General features: G+C 34.9%; 1 protein-coding gene across 3 annotated transcripts in view; it reads right to left on the bottom strand.

The window, feature by feature from the left end:
* srgap3 (SLIT-ROBO Rho GTPase activating protein 3) overlaps positions 1-26264 on the bottom strand; it is a 200428-nt gene that overhangs the window by 146110 nt on the left and 28054 nt on the right. For all 3 annotated transcript variants that reach the window (XR_015494021.1, XM_087257811.1, XM_087257812.1), the window contains exon 2: positions 6350-6527. Coding sequence is in view for 2 of the 3 variants with exons in the window: in XM_087257811.1 (XP_087113937.1) it covers positions 6350-6527 (178 nt within the window). In the remaining variant the exon portion in view is untranslated. The remainder of the gene's footprint in view (positions 1-6349; positions 6528-26264) is intronic.

Raw genomic sequence — 26264 nt, 5'->3', positions numbered from 1 at the left:
GTACAAATAATTTTTTTCATAAATCCTATAAATTCCATATAAATACAATGATTAAATACAATTCTGTAGCTTCTGTGAACTATTATTCAGAGTCATAATTGCATATATTGCGATATGACTATTGCGGATGCACACATTGTGATATCAATGCTGAAACAATATATTGTGCAGCCCTATGAACAACTGTCATTTTCTGAAAAACAGATCGAAATATAGAGTTGAAGTCAGAATTATTAGCCTCTCTGTTTTATTTTTTTCCCCAATTTCGGTTTAACGGAGAGAAGATTTATTCAACAAGTTTCTAAACAGAATAGTTTAATAACTCATTTCTAATAACTAATTTATTTCATCTTTGCCATGATGACAGTAAATAATATTTGACTAGATATTTTTCAGGACATTTCTATACAGATTAAAGTGATGTTTAAAGGTTTAACTGGGTTAATTAGGCAAGTTAGTGTAATTAGGCAAGTTATTGTACAACGATGGTTTGCTCTGTAGACTATCGAAAAAAAAAATAAAGCTTAAAGGGGCTTAAAATTTTGTCCTTAAAATGGCTTTTGAAAAATGAAAATGACTTTTATTCTAACAAAAATAAAACAAATAAGGCTTTTTCCAGAAGAAAAAATATTATCTGACATACTGTGAAAATGTCCTTCCTCTGTTAAACATCATTTGGGAAATATTTAAAAAAGACAAAAAAAAAAATCAAAAGGGGGCTAATAATTCTGACTTTAACTGTACATTTGGAAGAATATATACACACACACACACACACGTATATATATTATTCTTTTCCCTGTATGTCCATCTAAAATATCCAGCAAAGAAAAGAAAGAAAAAAAACACTCTTCGTTCCTGCATGTGACTGCAATTTATTCATAAAGAGAGCTGATTCTGATCCAAAGGAGCACGAGTACATCTTTCCAACGAAAAGGGAAAAGTTTGTTATGGATTGTGCGCATTTGTTTGTGTCTGCTTGCTTCTTAGCATGAGTCAGCTCAGCTTGCGGTGAGGCTTGCGTCAGCAAAAATAGAACACGAAGGCTGACAAAATATCAGAGAAAAGGGGAAAGGGAGAAGTACAAAAACAGAAGCGACTACAGAAAATGACAAGGCCAGACGCAAGGGCCAGGAGAGCAGCAGCCATTTCTCATTGTTGTCTGCAGTAATGTAGTCAATGGTGCAGTGAGAGACGGCCCTCCTCCACCAGCTGCTATTAATTAAAGCCAGCCAAGAAATGCACTCGCAACACAAACCTACTTTCATTTAGAATGCCACACATATTATTCCAAGTGTCTACCAATAGTGTTCAACTTTAGGAATTATTGTTTTATGACCTGAAAAAAAAGATTTAAAAAAGATAGATGCCAGAATGTGTTTCAGGGTTTGAACTGGGAGAAACCTTGATTTTTCACTGCATAAGGCTAGGCAGTATGACCCAAAATTTACTTCACTGTATGAGAATGCTTTATTTTCATGCTCACCATCATAATAAAGTTTTTTATAAAGGTAGTTTTTCCAGAAAATGTACAAAAGAGAATTATACAGTTGAAGTCAGAATTAATAAACCCCCTGAATTATTACCCCCCTGTTTATTTTCACCCAATTTCTGTTTAACGGAGAGATTTTTTTCAACACATTTCTAAACAAGATAGTTTTAATAACTCATTTCTAATAACTGATTTATTTTTTCTTTACCATGATGACAGAAAATAATATTTTGCTAGATATTTTTCAAGACACTCCTGTAAAGCTTAAAGTGATATTTAAAGGCTTAACTAGGTTAATTAGGTTAACTAGGCAGGTTAGGGTAATTTTTTTTCTCCACAAGAAAAAATATTATCAGACATACTGTGAAAATTTCCTTGCTCTTGTAAACATAATTTGGGAAATATTTAAAAAAGAAAAACAATTCAAAGGGGGGTTAATTATTCTGAACTGTATAATAAATAAGCTTGAATATTTAAAAAAATAAAAGACTTAATCTTATTTTATAATTTTGTAACTTATTTTTGAACGTATAAATATAGTAAACAAAATTAGTGATGCACTCACTGACCATCTAGAGACTGGAATCAAACTATTTTTCGCATGACTGGTTTGTTAGCAGCAAACAATGAAATAACACAATAATACAAAGCTATACAATCATTAAACAAAATTAGTTATAACCATAGGCTTATCTTTGGACTAAAATTACCTTTTGTAAATGCTGTTAATGGGATTTGAGGGAACTGTGATGTTTATTATTATTATTATTATTATTTATAATCATAGTTCTTAGAAAAAAAATTCAGGTCAATCAGTATTGCAAGAAAATTGCAAATGACGCATCTCTAAACAAAATACAGCTTTAAACTTTTATGTCACATTTCACAGTTGTATGTGGACAGAGCATATTTCTAAAGTAACCTCTACTCACAGTCACAGAAATTAAATTTATGCCAAGAAACAGGAATATAAAATTTAAATATGAAAATATAAATATGTAAACACTTTAAGGATATATCAAACAGTTTTTTTCCTTCAAAGATACAAAATATAAACAAAAATTCAAATCTTGTATCATTGTTGAAACTAAGTGATCACTTCTTGTTGAAATTATAAAGCAAAACACTGACGAATGAAGAATAGAAGGCTGAAAATTCAGCTTTGCAACACAGGAATAAATCACATTTTAAAATATATTAATTTAAAATATATTCAAAATTAGTTTTTTTTAACTTTTGAATTTTGTAATATTTTCTGACAATTAGTAGGCTTATTACTGTTTTAAATCATTTTATTATTAATAAAATTCTGATTGATACCATAATTTTTAAAATTCTGTAAAAAAGCTCATTTAAAAAAAGTGTGTGTGATAATATTGATGATCACTGTGATGATGAGCTCAGCTGTGAGAAACCACTTGAAAATTCTCAGTTTGTTTGGATTAATGATTTATGCTTATGTGTTTGAGTATTTTTTATTCTGCATTCTACTAAAGACATTTTCTCTCAAACTTAAAAAAAGGGTTTTCAACAAATAAAAATCCATCTCAAGCTGCCAGAATGTGTTTCTACAGCCGCATCAGAGCATTAGTAAGATCCTTTACTTTCCCCTGCTCAATGTGACTGATTGAGGTCTTGTTAGCAGAAGTTTTACAGCAGACTCGGAATCCATTGTTGGCTTGAAGCCACAAGAGCCAATAATCACTTGCTGATCTCAAACACTCAAGTCAAACCTTTCAGCATTACTGAAACCTTTCTAAAACATACTGGTCAAAGATAAGACACCTGCTTCCATTAAAATCTATACAAGCAAATGTAAAAATTATTTAGCATTATTTATGCCAAAATATAAAGCTGACCTGTACTTGTTCAAATTAATAATTATATTATTTGTTAGTTTAATTAAATCAAAAACTTTTTTTTTTGCTAACAAATGGCTAAAATGTAGTGTTTTAATGCACTGAAAAAATGTTGGGTTCCACACAATTCCTTCATGTTGTCCTAACTCAAATCTATTAAGTTACACTGGATCTTTTGAGTGGATTGAATATAACAAAGCAAGCTGTCCCCCAAAACACATTAGAATTGTGTTGATTCATTCATTCATTCTTTTCTTTTCAGCTTATTCCCTTTATTAATCTGGGGCTGCCACAGCGGAATGAACCGCCAACTTATCCAGCATATGTTTTACACAGCGGATGCCCTTCAAGCTACATCCCGTAACCGGGAAACATCCACACACACTCAATCACACACATACAATACAGACAATTTAGCTTACCCAATTCACCTGTACCACATCTTTGGACTTGTGGGGGTAATCGGAGCACCCAGAGGCAACACAGAGAGAACATGCAATCTCCACACAGAAACGCCAACTGACCCAGTCGAGGCTAAAACCAGCAACCTTTTTGCTGTGAGGCAATTGTGCTACCCACTACACCACCGTGCAGCCTGGGTTGTTTTAACTCATTTTAAATAAATGTTTTGTAATAATAATGTTTTAAACAAACAGCAAAAGTTATTTGTTGTGAGTGTGTATAAAGTCAAATAAGGTTTGTATTTGTATTATGGAGCTTCACTTCTTGTTATCACATGAAATAATTATGGTTATGATTATAAATTTTCTTAAAAATATAAGATCATTTTAATTTATAAACTATACATTTTGAAGGGTGTCTTCTATCAATCATTGTAAAATTCTAATATATAGAAAAAACAAAGCAGAATTTTTTATGTTGATTTGATCCCTGTAAACACTTTTTCTGTAATTTACCCTTAAAATAATCCTGAAATAAAAGTTATTGTTGCCTATTAAGAACGGCTTACAATTAAAACACCGTTACCATTATTCAAACACCTTTCTCAATAGACTTAAAATGACCTGTCAACTTATATTTTTTTTAAAAAGTATATATAATGATATATAGTATTTCATATAATGAAAGTCAGAGTTGATTTTTCATTTTTAGGTGAACTATCAAGGTAAGGCCTTTTTTAAGGTTGGGTCAGCAAAGGGTCAATTAGTCTGGAGCAGCAAATATACATCTTCTTTTGAGGAAACATTTAATTCAAAAGGGCATTTCATTTAAATTAACAGCCAAAGATAACATTCTAATGCGTAAAACGCTGAGGGCATTTATCGACTTCTTAAAACTTTGTGCAAAAGTCGAGAAAGAGGAGCAGCCCTTGTATGAAGGACAATTATAACCAACAGCAAAAGAGAGGTTTAAAATTCACAGACAGCATTTTCTGCTATGATAGAAAGAGCACTGAGACAAATTGCAAAACAGAAGGAGAAAAGAAGAAGACCAACGTAATCTGGCAAGCAAGAACGGAACAGGAACAAGAAAGGAACAGGTCTCCAAAAATGCAAGTGCTGTTGTCATTTATGGTGTAATTCTTTCATCAGGAATTTGTTTGAATATTTATGGCTACCACAACTTTTTAAGCTCAATGACCAAAATACATCAGTATCATAAAAGTACAAGTCCATGCATATACCTGCTTACTGTATTACAAGTGTTGTGAAGCCAAACAATATATTGGTTAATATACAGGTTTAAATTAAAGACATTTTTCCACTGACAACCTTTGTAGAGTGAAAAAGTTGTTAACGTAAATTATTTACACTGAAATTTTTACTGTGGAGGCCAAATTAAAGGGATAGTCAAACATTTTAATTTACAAACTATTTACCCTCAAGTGGTTACAAACCTGCATGATTTTTTTAAATTCTGTTAAACAAAGGAGAAAAGGATTTGAAGAAAGCTAAATAAATAAACTATGGAATATTAGAGAAGTCAAAAATATGTTTGTGTTCAACATAAGAATGTCAGTCAAATAGGTTTAGAATTTTCAGCTTTGAGTAAATGTTTAAGAGAACATTTAATAGACACTTGATTTTTATCTTGTGCATTTGACTTTAGTGGATCACCAATTAGTGAATAGTAAATTAGTGAAATTATAAAAATATTATAGATGTTGCGATATTCACAAATTTGGCATTTGCTTTGCCTGTCATTTATTTACTTTCATCTAGAAAACCTTCTGTCTGAGGGTTTCAGTGACTTTACAAAAGATCACCATTAGGGTTGTGCCGATAGACGATGCCGTCGTCCATCGCCGATGGCCGACAAACTCCAACACGCTAAGCCGGCATATCGCGATCCATTGCCCCACCTCACATTTATATTGATACATAACTCATCATTTGCAAGTCATCTTAATAGCAATAACAGTCTTTTCATGAGCTTCGCTAAATGTTACATATAGCTGCCGCTTTCACGGCTGACAGCATCGTGAGGATTAAATAAAGGATTATACAGTACCTCTCGCACTTAAAATGTGTAGATTCAAAAAAAGTGATTGGTAGATCGGAAAAAAAAAGTGATTGACAGGTGGTCATTTGTTTGTAACTTTGTTTATTTATGTTTGGTTACGGGTAAAGCAAAGACCATGTGGGTCCATCGCAATGTTTCACATTAGACATCGTACGATGCCAAAATGGTCAACAACGCCCAACCCTAATCACCATCTTGCAAAGTCTGTGAAAATTGGAAAGTTGGGCTGCCAAGTTAATAGGATTTTTCAGATAATTATTCAAACGAGGCCTCAAATTAACACCAATAACGGAACAATCTGAGACTTTTCTCTAATTTTGTCAATGTTCCTTGAAAAATTATAATAATGATCAAATTTCATCTAATAATATCTCATTTAAAAAGTATGCTGTGCTTCATAATATGCTTTAAAAACTGTAAAGATCAGCTCAAATTAGACTTCGAATATTTTTGTTCTCTGTGTTTTTCTGTTCTAAAAGTGAATTCATACTTGCACATATCAGGAAAGCCTCACCTTGGGCCACGGATCTTTGAGGAAAACCTTTCGGCCAGTTTCTCCAGACTGCGCGAATACTCCAGCTGAATCTCTGCCTTACGCCGGAAAAACTCTTGCAGGTCCTGCAACAGCTGAATCCGAGCCTCTGATTGCTGCTCCAGGCACTTGAACTGCTCCACCAACTGATTACGGATTTCTGAGCAACAAAGTACACATAAACACATCAGCTTGACTTAGCACAATTCTAGACAAGCACATATACAACAAAATCCAATAAATTTTCCAATATAATCCATACAAAAGTCATCCAGACGTTCAAGACTAACAGATAACATTTTTGCCAGAGGTATTTTTTATCTATTTATTCAAACATATGGAACAACCACTTAGGTTACTCCCAAAACTCTGGGGCCAGTATACATTGCATCATCCATCCTAGAGTATATATCCATTCAATATAGATTAATATTAATAGCAAATGTCTACGAAAACTGGGAAAAGGAAATGCAGAAACCTTAAACCTACCCAGTCAGGCCTGTGATTTGTCCTTTAATAAAAAATGGATGAGACTGAAATCCACACTTGTTTGGTCATGAATCATGATCTAAGCTTTAGGATATAGCTGTACAGTTGATCCTTGGCCAAATTTAAAAGGCACCTATGGTGTAAAATCGTCTTTTGGAAGCTGTTGGGACAGAACTGTGTCCAAGTATAGTCCACAGTCCATATTAGAGTGATATAAACACAAAAAGTCTCTTTTTTATTTTTCCTAAAGTTAAAATAGGATCCAAATCGCAGTGATTTTGAGTCCCACCGCAAACTGACATTTGAGTGCAGTTTTCTCCGCTCAACAAATTGATTGATATGCGCGTATTAACATGTCTCTATAGTGACCCATTGAAACATGTCCACAGAAAAGGATTTGCAATGAAACTGGGATTAAAAGATCTGTTCCAACTCTCTGTGATCAGATGCACCTCAGAAATGAGTTATAAACATTTTAAAACAGCATGTTGCTATGTAACTCAAAATCACCACAGGTGCATAGTGTCAGTAAATGTGTGTGTGTGTGTGTGTGTGTGTGTGTGTGTGTGTGTGTGTGTGTGTGTGTATTGCAAATTTTGTAACAGCATTTGTGTGTGACTCATCGTTGCATTAAGGCTTTAATAAACTTCTATCTTTGACTAATGAGCTGGATATCTGCATGTCTGTCTCTATCACTGACTGCTGTTTATCTGAAGTAAGGCATGAGAAGCAGACACACACGTCGGAATGATGGGCGGGGACAGCCAGCTCATTTACATTTAAAGACAAAGGCTACAAAAACAGCTACACTTTGCTTTGAGTTCAAAATGGACAGAGTTTGCATTGTATACTAAATAATCTGATGGGTGTTTTAAGCTGAAACTTTACAGGTGCATTCTGGGGACAGCAAAGATTTATCTTATATCTTGTAAAAGGGTTAAAATAGGAGCCCTTTAAGGCGTGAAGATGGATGAAAGAATGATTAAGGTGAATTTAAACTAGTTGATTACTGATGTTAAGATTACCAGACTAAAAACACCCAGACATTCATTTATACATTAGACTGATAGAATGACAGTTAGAATGCTAAAAGAGCTTAAGAGAAAAAGAGCCTAAATGATAGACCGAACATTGGGATTTCGTAATGAGAAAACTACTGGATGGATGGATGGATGGATGGATGGATGGATGGATGGATGGATGGACGGACGGATGGATGGACGGACGGATGGACGGATGGACGGATGGACGAATGGATGGACGGACGAATGTATGGATGGATGGATGGATGGATGGATGGATGGATGGATGGAAGTTTGGAAGCATGGATGAATGGATTCTGCTTTGGGATGGCAAAACAATAGAAGGATAGACTGAATGTTAAATAGATGTAACAATAGACAGAATGACATACAATACTTAAGGTGACAGTAAATTGCAGAGAGACAGATGGATAAAAAGTTATATTGAACGACAGAAAGATGGAATGAAAGACAGATATGATCGAAAGAATGATGATATTATAGATGATAGAACTAAGAAATGAACAATAAATACCAGTTGTTGTTGTTTTTTTCAGTTGTAGCACTTGCTGCCATTTAGAGAAACTAATATTTAAGAACAAAGTCTTCACAGAAAAAAAAAATTATTGAGTTGGTTAATTATAAAGAGGGGTTTACTGCCAAAGACAGTGTGTTGTTGAAGTGACAGGCGGTTCCCTCAGTGCTGAGAGAGAGAAGCGGGAGTTATTTCAACATGACAGCGAAGTACATGTAGGTTGTACAGTAAGTCATGTCCCTCGGGCAGCGAGTTTCCACAGTTTTAAAGAAAAGCTTCTTTCATGTGTCATTTCAAAGCACCCAAGGCTGCTTCTAATAGTTCCTTTTAGGGACTATTTCATTATTTGAATTCCCTCTGCTAAAATTAACAGAATACTAAGGCAACAGTAAGAGTAAATCGTTCCAGAAACAGTGAAAGCTTGACAACAAATTTACTGGAAATAAAATAAATCCACTGTGATATTGACTGACTCAAGATAAGCTTCTCGGGTGAAACAAATTCTGATCTACTGCTAACATCAAGTAACACCTTTAGCCCTGTCATGTTGTCAAAGGTGTCAAATAACTGTTCTGCAATTTTTTCTTCACAAATGTAACACTTCTGAGCTAAATTAAATGTAAAAGTTAATCAGCCTAGGCTCATTGCAATACTCTGACACACACTGCAAACCTGAAACACACACTGCATCAAATGATATATCGACAAGATGCATAATTAACTTCTTTATAGCAGATTATTAAACAACAGTATCATGAAAAGGAGCATGCATGCTAGTACAATTTATAAAAAGATATGTTGATGCTTTAAAAGTGAGAAGTCAAGTGTCTAGAGCTATACCGCAGAATCTATAATAAACTCAGAAACATGCAACTGTGATGACATTTTATTATGTTTGTTGTACAGTACGTACCACAGGTGTTCAGAAATGTACCGCCTAAACTAAACCCTAAACTTAACATGTCATCAATAGCAAACATGAGATGATGAAGCAACCATGGCCACATTTTATTCGTTTTTTTATTGGTCAAATGGTTTCACAAGAACTAAACCTAAATGCTACATTGTAAATGCATCGCTGTATCAGATTAGATGCCAAACATATTGATGTACTATATTTGTGATGCAATCATTAAAATGTATTAGTGTCATGCAAATGTTAAGGTGACTAGTACTGTTTGTAAAAACAAACATAGGTCTCTAACCCAATTCCTGGAGGGCCGCAGCTTTGCACAGTTTTGCTCCAACCCTGATCAAACACATCTAGTCCAACTAATGAAGGTGTTCATGACTCTTTTGAACTCCTCAATTTTTTAAATCAGCTGTGTTTGAAAGAGGTGAAATAATGCGGCCCTCCAGAAATTGAGTTTGAGATTTATGATGTAGGAGAAACGATTAAGATATGAGAAGACAAATTATTTTTCCTGTCTGATCTATTTTACAATGATTTTATTAGACTCCACTCTGCCATTATGTATCCATTTTATACTTACACTCACTGGCCACTTTATAAGGTACACCTGTCAAACTGCTCGTTAACGCAAACTTTTAATCAGCCAATCACATGGCAGCAACTCAATGCATTTAGGCATGTAGACATGGTCAAGACGATCTGCTGCAGCTCAAACCAAGCATCTGAATGGGGAAGGAAGGTGATTTAAATTTCTATGAATGTGGCATGGTTGTTGGTGTCAGACGAGCTGGACTAGTATGAGTATCAGAAGAAACAGATGTATTACTTATTGGGACTTCATCTGAAAAATATCGCTAAGTTACAAAGTATGCCATCCATTTCAGATGCAGAAAAGCTAGTTCATGGTTTTATGACTTCTAGACTGGATTACTGTAATGCTCTGTTCAGACTGACATGACAATCAGTTCACTGTACTTAAATGGCCTCCACAGTCACCAGATCGCAATCCAATAGAGCACCTTTGGGATGTGGTGGAACAGGAGATTCAAATCATGGATGTGCAGCCAACAAATCTGCAGCAAATGTGTGATGCTATCTTGTCAATTTGGACCAAAATATCTGAGGAATATTTCCAGTCCCTTGTTGAATCTATACCACAATGGATTAAGGCAGTTCTGAAGACAAAAGAATGTCCAACCTGGCACTGTTAAGGTGTACCTAATAAAGTGGCCAGTGAGTGTATATACTTACAGGTTTTTGTATGTATAAATTGGTAAAGGTGTGTTTGTTTGTGTGTGCATAAATATATAAATTAGCTTTTTTTTTTTTTACATTGTTCAATACTGTTATCAACCAGGCAGCACGGTGGCTCAGTGTCACCTCACAGCAAGAAGATTGCTGGTTTGAGTCCCGGCTGAGCCAGCTGGCATTTCTGTTTGAAGTTTGCCTACCTTTTTTGTGGCTAGCTGCAAAAAGTTGTTCTTGTTATAAAACCATGGTCAATTTTAAGCAAAGGTCAAGTGTTATTTTTAATCTGGAAACTGCAATAAAAAAAAAAAATTATATATATATATTTTTGCATTGTTTTCCAGAAATGTAGGCAGTCTAAAACAAGCCTAGATTGAAACAAACCAGTATGTTCAACTGTTGTAGCATAGCAATGGGAGGGCGTTTAGTACTGTTGTAACATTGCACTGGGATGGCGAGCCACAGCGCACCATTACAGTCTTGGGTTAACCACCTAACCTGGCTCTTCCTTTAGAAGTGAGTACAACTGCCTGCTGGTCCTATTTTGTGGTTAAAACCCATGTGGGCTCTATTTAGAGGTAGCTTACATATTGAGAAAAAAAAAACACTAACCAACCCTAAGCATGTTGACATCGTTCTCAGAGACAAAATTTCTGCTTTTCCTTTTTTCCTCACTCTTTTCGCAGAATGTATTCGTGTGACAAAACAAGAAAGCCTAGAGGAACACCCCAGAAACATCTGACACCGTTTCACATGAATGGCAGGCAGGACTTTGAGAAAAAAAAAAAACACGTAAAAAGGAGCGGGTTTAAAAACCTGCAGCAGTGTAAGAGCTGGAAAATAGGTCACGTTGTAAGCGAGCTTCTCACGCAGACCCTGAGCAATTGCAGAATTATTCACAAGAAAGAGGATTTGAAGTGCGCTGAGATCACTCCGTGGCTTTGCTTGATGTGCTGCTTTTTGGAGGAGGAATGCTGTGAATCTTCGTCCCTTCAACCTCTGTGTAACACTCTGGTTACTTTAAAAGCACAGAATTACTCAACAGAAGGATTTCTCCGGAATACCCTCATCCGATGAGTATCCGAACTTCTGGCTGCAGAGAGACTAAGCAAATAGTTGAAGGATTGCGTCATGAGATGGCCGACGCGCCTCTGAATTACACTTTAAAAACAAACACATGAGTTCCAAGCATCTGATTTCAATGAAAATAAGTAGCGTGTTCCTCATATTAGCAAGACGTGATGACTAAGCCATCTGAGTAAATACAGACGATGGATCCCTATTCTAGAGTATACATGAAAACCAGGGAGCCAAAAATACACAAAAGATCATCTAATTATATGGGCAACAAGCTTAACCTTTCATTTAAAGGTTTCCTAACAGATGCTATCTAGGAAGATACTATCAATTATCCTATAGAGTGCGAGTCATTTTCTTTCCCTTCCCTCTAAACCATTTCCATCTGAGTCTTGGGTCTTTTTGAATATAGAGGGGACTTGATGGAAGATCTCTTAAAAAGATTCCAGAAATGTTCTTTGTAATTGAAACTTGCAAGGTGTGCTCTTAGTAGGTGTTGGTCTGGAGTTGTGGTTCTCAAATTGGGGTCAGAAAAATGCTGGTGGTCTTTGCAAGTCTCTTATTTTCATCAAGATTCATATATCATAATATATCATGAAATGCTTCCCAGAGATGGGTTGCAGCTGGAAGGGCATCTGCTGCGTAAAAACGTGCTGGAAAAGTTGTTGGTTCATCCCGCTGTGGCGACCCTGGATTAATAAAGGGACTAAGCCGAAAAGAAAATTAATGAATATTGTGAAATGTTATTATAATTTGAAAAATTACTTTTCTATTTTGTTCCTGTTTTAAAATGTGGAGGTACTGTTTATTTTATGCATTAATCTGTATTTTGCAGCCATACTTAGTTTTTTTAAAAGACCACAGTGGAATGAAGCAGAGGGCTTTATTGTGTTTTTATCCTCAACGGTTTTATTTCAAAATGTATGGTATACTTGTGTTTTTGTACAGTTTTCACCAAAATATAGATACTGTTTCTAAGTTTTTGTGTAAGCAAGTATTTTACAGTGCTTTAGCAATACTCAAAAATGTCTGTCAGTGTTTTCAAACTAGTATATTTAATTTACCAAAGTCACACAAGTGACAATTTCACATCAGTCACATTTTTATTTTATTTTATTTGCTTGTTTATTTTACAGGGACAATACACTTGACATTGTTATACAAAGATAACCGATGTTGCGTACATAGGGCATATAGCATAAAGCTAATTTGCAGCCCTCGTCCCTGGTTAGGCTTTACTTTAAAAAATAAAATCCATAAAATCCACATCCATAACGGAGAGACGTCACATCCATAATGGCACTTTTTCCTCATAAATGCAAAATATTAAATAAAATAAAATTTATCATTTTTGTTCTATAGTGAGCCGTCTCTTTTCCTTTTGATTAGCATTATTTATTTTGGGTTGTGCAATTTAATACACAGAATTTCTACAAAGTAAGTTGTAGACTGTTAACTCAAAGACTTTTCGGTCACATCCATAACTCATGTTTATTTAAAAATACAAAATAATTTTACAGATTGATATTTTTCTGATCCCATAATAATTGCCATTTTTACAGTGTACAAACTATAAATAAAGCAGTACACTGTGAAACCCAGGAGTCAACTTCATCAAATGAAAGTGTAGGTAACTCAAAATTGACTGAAAGTTAATTCTACTCATTTGAAAAGAGTTTTGAAGTCGGTGTTGAAGGTTATAATGATTTAATTAAATTCCTCCTTACTTCAACTTAAATAGAGTAAGTTCACAGTACACATATAGATTAGTTTTTCAACTGAAATGGTTTGTAGCAATCGGTTTCCTTAAACGGTTTGAGTTGCCTTAACTAATTGGCTTTTACAGTACTCAGTTGGTTTGAGTCCTCTTCATTATTGGGTTTTACTGTACTCAAACTGCTTCGTTTACTCAAACAGATTAAGTTCACAGTACTCATTAGGATTAGTTTTTGAACTTGAGTGGTTTGCTGCAATCGCCTTACTCATATGGTTTGAGTTACCTTACCTTTTTTGGTTTCACATTGTACTGGCGTATCATTTTTACAGAATAATCCTGACCTCTTAAATCCAGAAGGCTTCAATATTACCATGCTGAAAGGTTCAAAACATGTGAACAGGTCTACAACATATGATTATATCACCCCAATTTTAACCTCCTATACACTTGCTGCCTGTTAAGTTTCGTATTGATTTTAAAATATCGCTTCTTACCTATAAAGCCTTAAATAATCTAGCTCCTGTTTAACTAACAAACCTTCTGTCTTGCTACAATTCAACCCACTCTTTAAGATCTCAAAACTCAAGGCTTCTGGTAGTACCTAGAATAGCAAAGTTGAGTAAAAGAGGTCGAGCCTTCTAATTTATGGCTCCTAAACTCTGGAATTGCCTTCCTGATAATGTCTGAGGTGCAGACAGTCTCACAGTTCAAACTAAATTATAGACATATCTTTTTAGTAAAGCATACACTCAATGCATCACATAACGATATGACACATGAACTAATTATTCTCTTTAGTCTCTATTTCCACCTGTAGATACTCATCTCGAGGCCCCCAGAGACTATGCAGCACTACTGATGCAATCCAAGACCAGCGACGAGATGATCCCAAGGTTTCCATAATCTTGGACCAGACCGTATCCTGAGCAGCTGCTGTGGTGGTATTGGAGAAGTAGAGAGCAGGTTACTGATTCCTGTGACACTCCAGGGACAGACAAGTCTTTTTTGCAGTTCTGCACAAGACGTTTGGCCATACGAGAAATGGTCGTGCCCAACTGAGCCTGGTTTCTTTCGAGGTGCTAAACCTCAACACTGAAAACTGGACTGGCACTGTTTCAATTTACTATAATCTTCCATGTGAAGCTGCTTTGAAACAATCTAAATTGTAAAAGCGCTATATTAAATATAATATATTTAATATATTGTTAAACATAATTGACCACAAAAAATTGTCTATTTTAAATTATATTGTCTTGCTCAAAAAGAAGCAACAGCAGTCTCAAACCAGCATGATAAAATGAGAAATCTTCTTATACACAGCCTTTGACAAAAGCCTTACATTCTCAACAAGTAACAAACCAAGTTCATGCACCATTTGCACAAGAGTTCACTCAATTCAATTCTTTACAATGGTGAATTGAAGACTCGGGCCCTTTTTCATGCAAAATAAATCAATACCAAATGGTTCTACCAAGTAATAAGCACTTAGGGTTTTATTGTAACACAATACCAGGGACGTGGACTTTCTATGACATTGAAAGCTCTCAGTTTTCTGGTCTTTGCATGTATAATGCATCTATTTCACCAGACAAGACCGTCTTTGAGTCCCGGCTGCCTTCTAACCCTCACTGTCTCCAAGTCATTCCCCTAGAGGATCTGTGTTTTATTAGAGTCGATTAAAAAGTGTCTGTCTTTTTACTGTAGGTGGGAACTCATCTATTTGTCTCTCGTTCAGTGCACACAGTAAGGATCCTCTTCAGGCACACAGTGACACAGACGCTACTGGGTCAATGAGATACACACTATCTGTGCTAGAAAATGCCAAACACTTATCTTGGACAAAGAGAGGAGTGAAATGCAGGATTTTTTTCAGTAGATGACTAAATCACTGTCTATTTGTTTCTATGTTGTGAAAAAGAATAAAAGTGAGATTCATACACTTCTAATGTTACACTGAAATATGTCCCGCTATATGTGAAGTCAGCTTGAAATTGATGTTGCAATGGTCTCTTCTTCCCTTATACTAAGTGTGATCTTAAATGAGAAATTAGTAGGACATGACTTGATATGGTCAATCAGGAACTAACTAGATTTCTTAAAAATTATTGTTGTTTGCTATTAAGTGCGTTCAACTTTGGCTGGATCTAACCGATTAGCCTCATTTGGGAAAGAACTAAAAATGAAGATCAAGTCATAAACTCATTAACTCATAAACATTTTCATTTTCTTCTTCCGACAGAAAGCATGCATGCACACTTATACCTTAAAATTTTACAAAAGTCTGCTAAAATAAGTTATTCCTAAACCAATAAGCCCAAAAGTAAAAATGCAATAATTTGTGTGTCGGTTATCATGTTTAATCATTTAAACCTTCACAAGATGAAACATTTTGATTGTAGCTCTTCTACATGACGTGAGAATACTAGGCATGCCCAATAAGAAATTTTTGACCAATACAGATAACCCTTTAGATTCAGAGGCTAATAGCCAAAAAATATAAATATTAATTCTTCTATTTTTTTCTGAATTATTACAAAATATGGAAAGCAAACTATTCTAGCTAACTTTCTTAAAAATGTATTTGTTATTTTTTTATAAAATAAACAATTTATTAAAATAAAATATTCTGCTTTACCTAAACAACATGCATAAAGAAACCAAGTCCCTGAACATCAACTAAAATCGAAATATCAGAAATACAATAAAAAGAAACCTACGATATCAGCTTTTTTTTTTTTTTGTCAAACCAATAACGGTTACATTAAAAATAGCATTTATTGGTTAATAATTTGGCCACTGATATACCGTGCATTCCTAGATAATAATTTTTTTACATTCTTTCTGTGAAAAAAAAATCTGAGTTTATAGTGAATTTTTCTTAAAGCCAAATTGTTTGCTCAGCCAGGTTAAACTTAAATCTGCAACAAAGGCATACAGTGCTCAGCATAATGCATTTGAACAAAACAGATTTATTAAACAGATATATTTATTAAAATAATATTTTAGTTACTGAAAATATTTACAAATTGAAAGATAATACAATTAAATCCAAGCTAAATATTGCAAAACAATTAAAACTACAAAATTTCTACAACATTTTTCAATTGTTTTGCTTCTCCAGATTTTTCCTATTTTTTAAAGTTGAATTTAATATTTTTCTATAAAATATAAATTTAGGTGTACTATTTTGGACTATTATCGTAAGTTATTTTCTTAGATAAGCTCTGGATTTGGCTTCAGTACTGACTAATCTAATGTATATGCACAAATACTGTATAATATTGTATATCTTCCTATCTAAAATATGAATTTAAAAGAAAGATTTGTGAGGAGTTTACTTGTATATGCTGAGGCTGAGCACTGTATTCCTGTCACAAATGACACATGCAAACTTCAGTAAACAAACAGAAAGCATTTTTTAATACTGGGAAAAACAGACATATGAGCATAAATGATTTATGCCATTTATGATTTCATTCCGATAAACGAAAATTGGATAACACCTTAAAGCATAGTTCATTCAAAAAGGAAAACAGACTCACTATTTATACTCAACAACATGTGGTTCAAAACCTTTATAAGTATCTGAATAAATATATTGTAAAGTATGTTGAAAGCCACTGACATCCATAGTAGGAAAAAAGATACTATGGCAATCAATGGGTACCCATTTCTGACATTCTTCGAAATATCTTCTTTCGTGCAGTTCATAAGAAGAAATACTTCAAACAAGTTGAGGGCCAGCCAACAATGATTGAGTTTTCATTTTTGGGTCAACTATCTCTTTAACAGGACCACGTGCAATGTTAATTATTAATCCTAATTGGGTTAAAACTGTACTTGTAGCTGCATTCACCGTAAAAATATCCTTCTTCCTGTGTGGGAACAAAGCAAACAATCTACTTACAGTGATCTATAACCTCCATCATTTATTTTGTCCCCTCAATCCCACCATTAGAGGTGTAAACCTACATTGGTCTCATGGTTTGGTTACAATTATCATGCCATCAATACGGTACAATTCTCTATCTCGGTGCATCACGGTGCATTGACAATGCTTTCCATATACAGTTTTATATTTGGGGGGTGGGGGCTTAATGGTATGGTATGGTCTGTATGGTATAAACACACATAGACACACAGCATCACGCTCTCTCTCACTCTCTCTCTCTCTCTCTCTCTCTCTCTCTCTCTCTCTCTCTCTCTCTCTCTCTCTCTCTCTCTCTCTCTCTCACAAACACACATACACATACACATACACGCACACACAAACAGACAGCACCAAACAAGCGACACACAGCATCAAGCTCTTTTTCTCATTCAAACATATAAACACACACATATAAACACACACATATACACACACACATACACACACACATACACACACACACACACACACTCGCGCTTGCTCTGTCAGGAGCGATATTGTTAGACCGCCCACACCCGTTCAAATTACACCAGAGCTACCGACCGCTTCCGTGCTTTACTCGGAAATTTATTCCATTTATATGAATGGTCGGGTCCCGCAAATACCGCGGTATAGCTGCGGGAAGGCAAAGCTCTATCCAAAAGTATCGCTGTAACAGCTGAGAGAAGAGGAAAAGTCACACCAGCAAGTCAAATGTAAGTGTCAGTGAAAGACTGTCCAGAAAACACACACGCAGTGAAATTGTGCACAGTTTTTGCCTTTTTAAGTATTTTGTAGCGTTGTAAATACTCGCACTCGCCTCCCTCGCAATAATAATCTACGGCGACATAGCGCATGTGAGATAAATGACGTCAGTACATAATAACCAGTTATGATTATTACTGAAATGATATCGAATTGTCCGCATCTGCATCGCGGTGCACTGAAGAAACTATTAATTTTAACACCCCTACCCACCATTAAATATCTGCTAAGATAATGTAAAAAAAAAAAAACCCTGACATTACTATTGTACATGATCCAAATAGCTCAGAAATACATCATCACCATGTCAAATAAACACAGAGTCAGCACAACATCATCTGTCTCCATAACATCTGCTCTAAAGTTAATACCATCAACCTTTAGACCTCATAACGGAGGGCACAGCTCATTAAAAGAACTCATTTAACCGAAGACACCTTGAAAAACAGTAATCCATTTTATGCCGCATTTCTGATGCATTATACACACAGCTTGTAGCAAACAGCAGCTGAATCAGCATCTTTTCCAATCGCTGCTCACTGCTTACCAATAGGAGCTCAACCACAAGATGTATGAGCGGGCAGGAGTTAAGCAGGGGTCATTGTCGAGCAATATTTAAATGTCTGACAGCGCTCTCTTTCACTTCCTCCTTCCCTTTCTTTCCTTCCCGCTTCAGAGCTCAGCACCCGTTTTCTCCAGCCATCTGTAAAGCGAGTCCACTGCAGCAAATTTGCAGAGTTCACGCCGTAGGTTACATAACACACGCCGCAGGCAATTAACTTCAAACTGAATCTGATAAAGCCCCCTATTGGTTCTATTAATGCCCATTCATTAATGACAACCAACCTGACCTCATGAGCCCATTAGTTCACTGATTAACACAATATATAAGAAAGCCCAGAACACATAGTGTCAGACGTGGATCTTTTTTTTTTTTTTTTAGAAAAGGGCTAGAACTCCAAAGAACAGAAATGACATTGGAGCTTTAAACCATCTTCCTAACTGTAAAGGACTTTGCAGTACATCATCAGGGCAAAGGACACTTTAAAGGCCACAGATTTATGTTTATATGTTTATAATGGACTGATATACATTATATTCGGCTTCCATGATGGCATTTATATGAGGCCATTTGCCCCATAGTGCCTCGGATTATTTAAGTGGCATCGTTCTTCAGAGCAAATAACCTTTGATGGATGATTATATGAGGCCACGGAGCTAGATCATAACTGCTAACATGGAGTGCAGAATCAGAAACAATCACAAATCTACAACGTAAAAAAAAAAAAACATATACAGTTGACGGGAAAATGATGAGCCGTCCTGTGAAATTTTGATTCTTATTCAAATATTTCCCAAGCTCTGTTTAATAGGGATATAACGGTATCAGAATTTCACGGTACGGTAATACCTCAGTATGAATGGCACGGTACGGTATTTATTGAGTGATTTACAGGAAAACAAAACTAATGAAAAGACTCGAAAAAAGAGTCAAAAGTACTCATTTACCTTAGCACTGAACACATCAATGACATACAAATTAGCCATCTATCTGTAAGTTTTGAAACAGGAACTTTAATTTTTCAATTTTAATAACAAAAAATATATAAAATCATGTGGAAAAAATAAAGTTTCAATTTAGCATTGTTGAAAACTCATCATATTAAACATTTAATCACTCACTCACTTGGATAGAGATGTTTTTTTTGTTTTGTTTTTAAGAAAAATTATCATATAAATATGATCTGGCAAAAGCTGGGATCTCAGGGCATTTACAATGTCCCCTGCAACAGAAAAAAACTCTCATTTGGGACTGAGGTTTCTGGAACAGAGAGATATGATTTAGCCAAGGTTGACCGCAGTGGGTAACGCTGTGTATTGTCTTTCCACCACTTGAGACAACAAGCCATGAGTGAGATAGAGGTCTCTTTACAATACAAGTCAATGTCTGCATCAATCTAACAAGTGTGCTGTGTTCTGCAGTCCCCATGACTGTTTTCAGTCGTATTCCCCGACTTATATTTCACCACAGTCTGGCAGTGCCTGCAAACCGTTTTTTTCTTTATCTGTCACCTTTTTCGTATCGTTTTAGAAAGAAACCGAAATACTTCCACACATCCGATTTAAAACCCGCTTTAGGTTCACACACTCCATTTCCGCATTACTGGATCTGTAGTGACAACAGACCGCAAAGGATGATGGCCACGCCTAGGCTGATGGGAATTGTAGTTCATGCTACCTCCCGTTCGCTTCATTCGCCTAAGCAAACTTTTCTCAGAAATATAGTTTTATTGAGTCATGTGCCTACGGTAATATTGAAAAAAATTACTATTGCGGTATGACGGTATTTACAATATTGTTACATCCCTACAGTTTAACTGTGAGAGGATTTTTTTCAACACATTTGAAACAATAGTTTTAACATATTATGATATCTTTTTGATTTAGAAGAGTCAAAAACTTAAATACAGCACCTTTAAAACAGACGCATTGAATATGAACACGAGGCCAGTGATGAATGTTTATTTCCAGACCCTTTACATTCACTGTTCCCCAGCGGTGTCATTTCTTCAAGTCTCTTAGACATCTAAAAGAGGTGTAATTTCTTTTGAGAAACATTTATCAGTTTATCTCTCAACAATAATTGATGTATTGCATTATATACAGTTGAAGTCAGAATTATCAACCCTCCTTTAATTTTTTTTTTCCTTTTTTAAATATTTCCCAAATGATGACTAACAGAGCAAGAAATTTTTCATAGAATGTCTAATAATATTTTTTTTCTTCTGGAGAAAGTATTATTTGTTTTATTTCAGCTAGAATAAAAGCAGTTTTTAATTTTTTAAACACCATTTTAAGGACAAAATTATTAGCCAATTTAAGCAAAATTTTTTTTGGATTGTCTACAGAACAAACCATCGTTATACAATAACTTCCCTATTTACCCTAACCTGCCTAGTTAACTTAATTAACCTAGTTAAGCCTTTAAATGTCACTTTAAGTTGTACAGAAGTGTCTTGAAAAATATCTAGTAAAATATTATTTACTGTCATCATGGCAAAGATAAAATAATTCAGTTATTAGAAATGAGTTATTAAAACTATCATGTTTAGAAATGTGTTAAAAAAAATATTCTCGCCGTTAAACAGAAATTGGGGAAAAAAATAAACAGGGGGACTAATAATTCTGACTTCAACTGTATTTTGAACTTTAAACTGATCATATCATTCAAAGTAAAAGAACAAAGACAAAGTACTTCCTACAGAAATGCTAATATGGGCTCGGTTGAATCGCATTATAATGAAATATCACTGTAACAATTATTTCACTGTGTTAAAAGATTACATTTAACAGATAGTGTACTGCTATAAGAGCTTCATAAAATAATGACACAAATAGATTTTTTTAATTTTAAAGTGATTTTACAACATCATCGTTTTCCTTTTCAGCAAAAGATAAAAACATACACAACATGTCGACTCACTTGACAATCAAGCTTCCTTATTATAAAAGCCTAATTATAATCCTGCGCGACCTTTATACATATATTACATTTCCTAGCCAGGACATGAACGTGTGTAAATGTCTTCCAAACTCCCACATGGAAAGTCTATTTAACATCTGCACTATACGGCTGATGCAGAGAGCCTGGCACATCAATTAACTCAAATTGGGTCCATGAGACAATTCTGCAGCAATATCTCTGTCCAGGAACACTCTAATGCAATTCTGTCCTATTGCGCAAACAGACGAATCTAAAACACACACACACTAAACACATGAACACACATACACACGCACACACAAGCACATCTTTCCATCTACTGCATTGATTTCTCCTCCCTAGCTGAAGTATTACCATCAGCATCCCGTGTCCATGTTATATGATCTGGCTTCTTTGGAGAACTGGAGACATGTGCCTTTTAGAGCAAAGCCTTCAATCACAGCTGTCTCTGTGCCAGTCCCATGGAGAAAAACCACTGCGCGCTGTCTCTAAGGTAATGCACTGGGAATTCACCAGGGAAAGGGGGTCGGGGAGAGATGGAGAGAGGACTGAGATGTTGCGCATTTACACAAGCCAACATGACAGGACAATTATCTGGCCTCTTTTGTTGTTGGCTTTTTCCCCTGTGTAAGGCTCCAATTTTTAGCCTTTTCTTTAAAATGTCAAAATTGCAGAGCTGGTTTGCAATTATGTCAGTTGCTGGTTAATATCTCTGGGTAAAGACAAATTACTTTAATTGTACTGGTGGTCCGCACAATTCTTGATGCTTGTATGGTGGCTGTAACGCAATAAAATATTAGGAGGTTACTCTAATGAATGATCTAAAGCATGTTAACGATAAAACAGGATGAATTGGAAATACTTATTCATTTATACATCAGCCGATTTAATTGATATTCCTATTTGTTGCTAACACAATTCAGATTTCTGATGATAACAGGGCTGCAACAACTAATCATTAATATCAATAATTATCCTGTGTTTCCCTTACTATTATATTAGGGTGGCGCCCTGCCCTCCCAAGGGTATTCAACATGGCTAAATAGCCATTTGTAATATCTTATTTACACAATGGTATGTCTTTTCTGTCTCTACATGGTCACGTGTTTACAAATTTCTGCTCTCTGAATCGCGCACAGTGAAGTTCCACACAGCCACTCTCTGCTGTATGGGTGTGTGTGTGTGAGCACCACATCTGACAGGACTAATAGTTTCTCAGGTAATCGATTTAATTTCACAATTGTCGTTTAAATCCTGTAAAAAACAAATTGAAAAGGATTTTATTTGTGCTTATAGTCTCACAGAATGTCATCTGACAACAATAACAATGTTGTTTTAATAAGATTAGACATTTTGATAAGACACCTATGGATTTTGGCTGGCGAGGATGTTCTTTCATTCTTTAATCGCTCCCAGTGTACTGATGATGGCAGCACTCACTGTTCGTTCACACCAAAAGCTGCGAGAGCGTCAAATTAGCCCAAAGTCATTAGTTTTCAATAGGAGCAGGCAGCGATAGCGGGAAGGAGCAGCGCCTCTTCGTTGGTGTGGGCGTCGAGAAGAGTTGAAATCAAGTCAAATGTATGGTAATAAGCTATGACGCGGTTGGGCGGCACGCAATCGGAATGTAGAAGTCCACCGCTTGAGAGGAGTCCGGAGAACAAAGTCACTGTGAACTTTGGTTCCGACTACAGGAAAAAGTCACTCTGCGCCACGGCGCATGGTCTAACAGGGTTAAGCTTATTCTCTTAATGAGTTGTAGGTGTGTTTCGAGAATAAGCCAATCAGAGTCTCATCTCCCATTAACTTTAAGAGCCAGTTGCGTCACGCCATGACGCATTTGCTATTTACATGGCGGACTTTGTAAGTGAAAAAACTGAGCGCTTCACCAGCGAGAAAACAGCTAAATAGACCATCTGCAGTGTGAGAATGAGAGAAAGAGCCTCCTTATTCTTTACTTTCACTTTTTTTCGTGGATAAAGAAACATGTTGTAACCACAAACATCTATTAGCCTACATAATTCATTTTGTTAGTTAAGCAAAAAGATTGGTTTCAAACCTATTTCTAAATTCAGTTCTAATTTTTAGCAAACTAATAAATGAACAATAATAACGAAGTGTTATTTTTAAATGCGCATGCTATTTCCCATATGGTCTAAAACCTGACGGGCAAATTTAAGCTTGTTTTTAATAAAACAAATAATAATAATAATAATAATAATAAATAATAATAATACTATTAATAATAACATTATACATTAGCAAATTGTCATGAAAGCGCTCTGTGCTGGACTTTAGACCTGCTCTCAGCTGGTCTATTGTGCAATTTATTTTAGTTTCTCAAAATAGCAATGCAACACAAAGCACCTTAACATGCCTCTTATCTAGACCGAAACACCTATGAGTCCACAAAGTGTCGCAAATGGATTTGGTATTTAAACAACTTGGTGGAAAACAAGAAAATTATGGTCTGAAAATAGCAACACGTTATAGAAACACGTCTTGCGTCTTATTGCCCTGGGTGTATGATAGGGCCCTAAAAGTTACTGGCAAGTTACTGATGTTCATTAATGTAATTTTTTTTTACTTTAAAAAAGCGGGAATTTCATGTGACAATAAAATAAGTATTGCTGCTTCCGAATATTTAGGACACACGGACGCAGCCACACCACACACAACTTGATCTTCCATTGTTAAATGAATTTGATAAAAAAAGGTGTGCAACATTTTCACGCAAGAAAGCATGTTTTATGCGGGAGTGTAACTGATATGATTTGCAGCAATGAATATGAGATCAATTTAGTGAATTTTGATGCTCTTGCCGCCGGAGCTATAAGGCACACAGCATTGTTGCCAGGGCCGCCAGAGCGATATTGGTTTGGATATTTAGAGAAGTTTTACTGTTCAAAAACAAACTTTAATTTTGACATTTGAAACTAAAATTAAAAACAAAGATCATTAAACTTGATACATGGCTTTTATATTTTTTTAAGTATATGTTTATACATAAATAATACCCTGATTGATGGTTTATATAGTTATAATGAGCAAAACGTCAAATAAAAAAAGTTATTTTTATTTTCAAAATCAAAAAATTAATCGCTTAACTAACTGATTATCAAAATCATCATTAGCTACAGCCCTAAATGATACTAACATTATACTGTTTTACCTCTTTCTCAAATCTTCAGTAAAAGAAAATATGATCCAAACTGAAATAAATGAAAATACACTACATTTCTGTTTACTTTTGTACAGCATAAAATTGGAAACCTGAAGCTAGCAAACCCATGTGAGACACTCTGGCTTAGACTAAGACAGTATGCATTTGTAGCTTGACATAAGCTGCTAACAAGCAGTCCAGCACAGAGGGGCAATTCACCACAATGGAAATGATTCAGGATACGATTAATATGCTCTTCAGCATGCAAACTACCTCAGAGATCCCAGAAAGCTGCAAAGTAAAAATAGCTCACTTTGCTGCATCAGTCTGGCCTTATATTATCAACAGGCCTGCAATGGGGAACAAAGGGGTCGATTCACAAACTGCCTTACAAAATGGGTTTGACAAAAAAAATTGCTATGAACTTTATCTCAAACTAAAATGTGCTGCCAAACAGCAGTCAATAATGCAATAAAGTAAGTATTTTTGTTGTCATTTATAATAGCAATCAGATTTCAGAAGTGAGGACAAAATATTACATTAAATATTTTTATATAATACATATATACTACCAACCTACTTTTCTATAAAAAGAACGATATAAACAAGCATTTGTATAAAACTGATAAAACTGCAAAAGATTAATTTTACAAAGATTATATGATTTAAAAGCAATTGAATTACCTTTTTTATTTGTTTATTTATTTTTTGATAGCAGAAACAAGCATCCCTATACGTATGTCTCCATTCTTTGCATTTTAAATGCATTTGCTGAGTTTTTAACTTATATAATATAAAGCCTTAAATTAAAAACATGTTAAAATGTCAATTTTTCCCTAATATCTTTAATATTTTATATAGAAAAACTATTATTAAATTATTAAAATACATTTATTTTTACATTACATGCATGTTTTGGGGGGTTTAGGGCAACATTAAAATGAGCAAATTATTTACAATGTTTGTCTTACAGCAGTATTTAAAAAATAAGTGAAAAGGTTTGTTGAGTAGTTGTACAGATTTTCTGAGTGACAACAAAGGTCAACTCACACCATTAAAACAACAATTTTGAGGTGCAAGGCCGAAATAGCAAGCAGTCGATTTTTTATATGACATAAAATACACAATATTAAACAGAACTTATTACAACATAACTTTCTTTAATATCATCTGCCTTAAATAGCAAGTTTTTTTTTGTCTAAACTGATTACAACTAGAAGCATACAGATGCCCTTGTTGAACACTAACCATAAAGCAGTCAAAAAACAGGTTATATGTGCCATTAATAAAACTTTCCACAACATAGGAAATCCAAAATGAGTTAACCAAAGTCAACAGGTGTGAATACACTTCAAAAAAAATGCTTGTCTTACTTACTTATCTAAAAATACTTCAATCAAGAAGCATTTTTTAGACAAGAGAAAATAGTTTGTCTTGTTTTAAACAATAATATGCCAGAATTAAGTGAGTTTATCCTTAAAGCAAGCGAAATAATCTGCCAATGAGTAAAATAAAGATGAAAATTGGGTTTTTCATTTTTGACATAAATTATT

Source organism: Danio rerio, chromosome 6 (genome assembly GCF_052040795.2).
Source record: "Danio rerio strain M-AB ecotype USA chromosome 6, GRCz13ab, whole genome shotgun sequence".
In the NCBI taxonomy this organism is placed as follows: domain Eukaryota; kingdom Metazoa; phylum Chordata; class Actinopteri; order Cypriniformes; family Danionidae; genus Danio; species Danio rerio.
The sequence above is the reverse complement of the archived record's forward strand: the minus strand, read 5'-3'. Positions and strand labels throughout refer to the sequence as shown.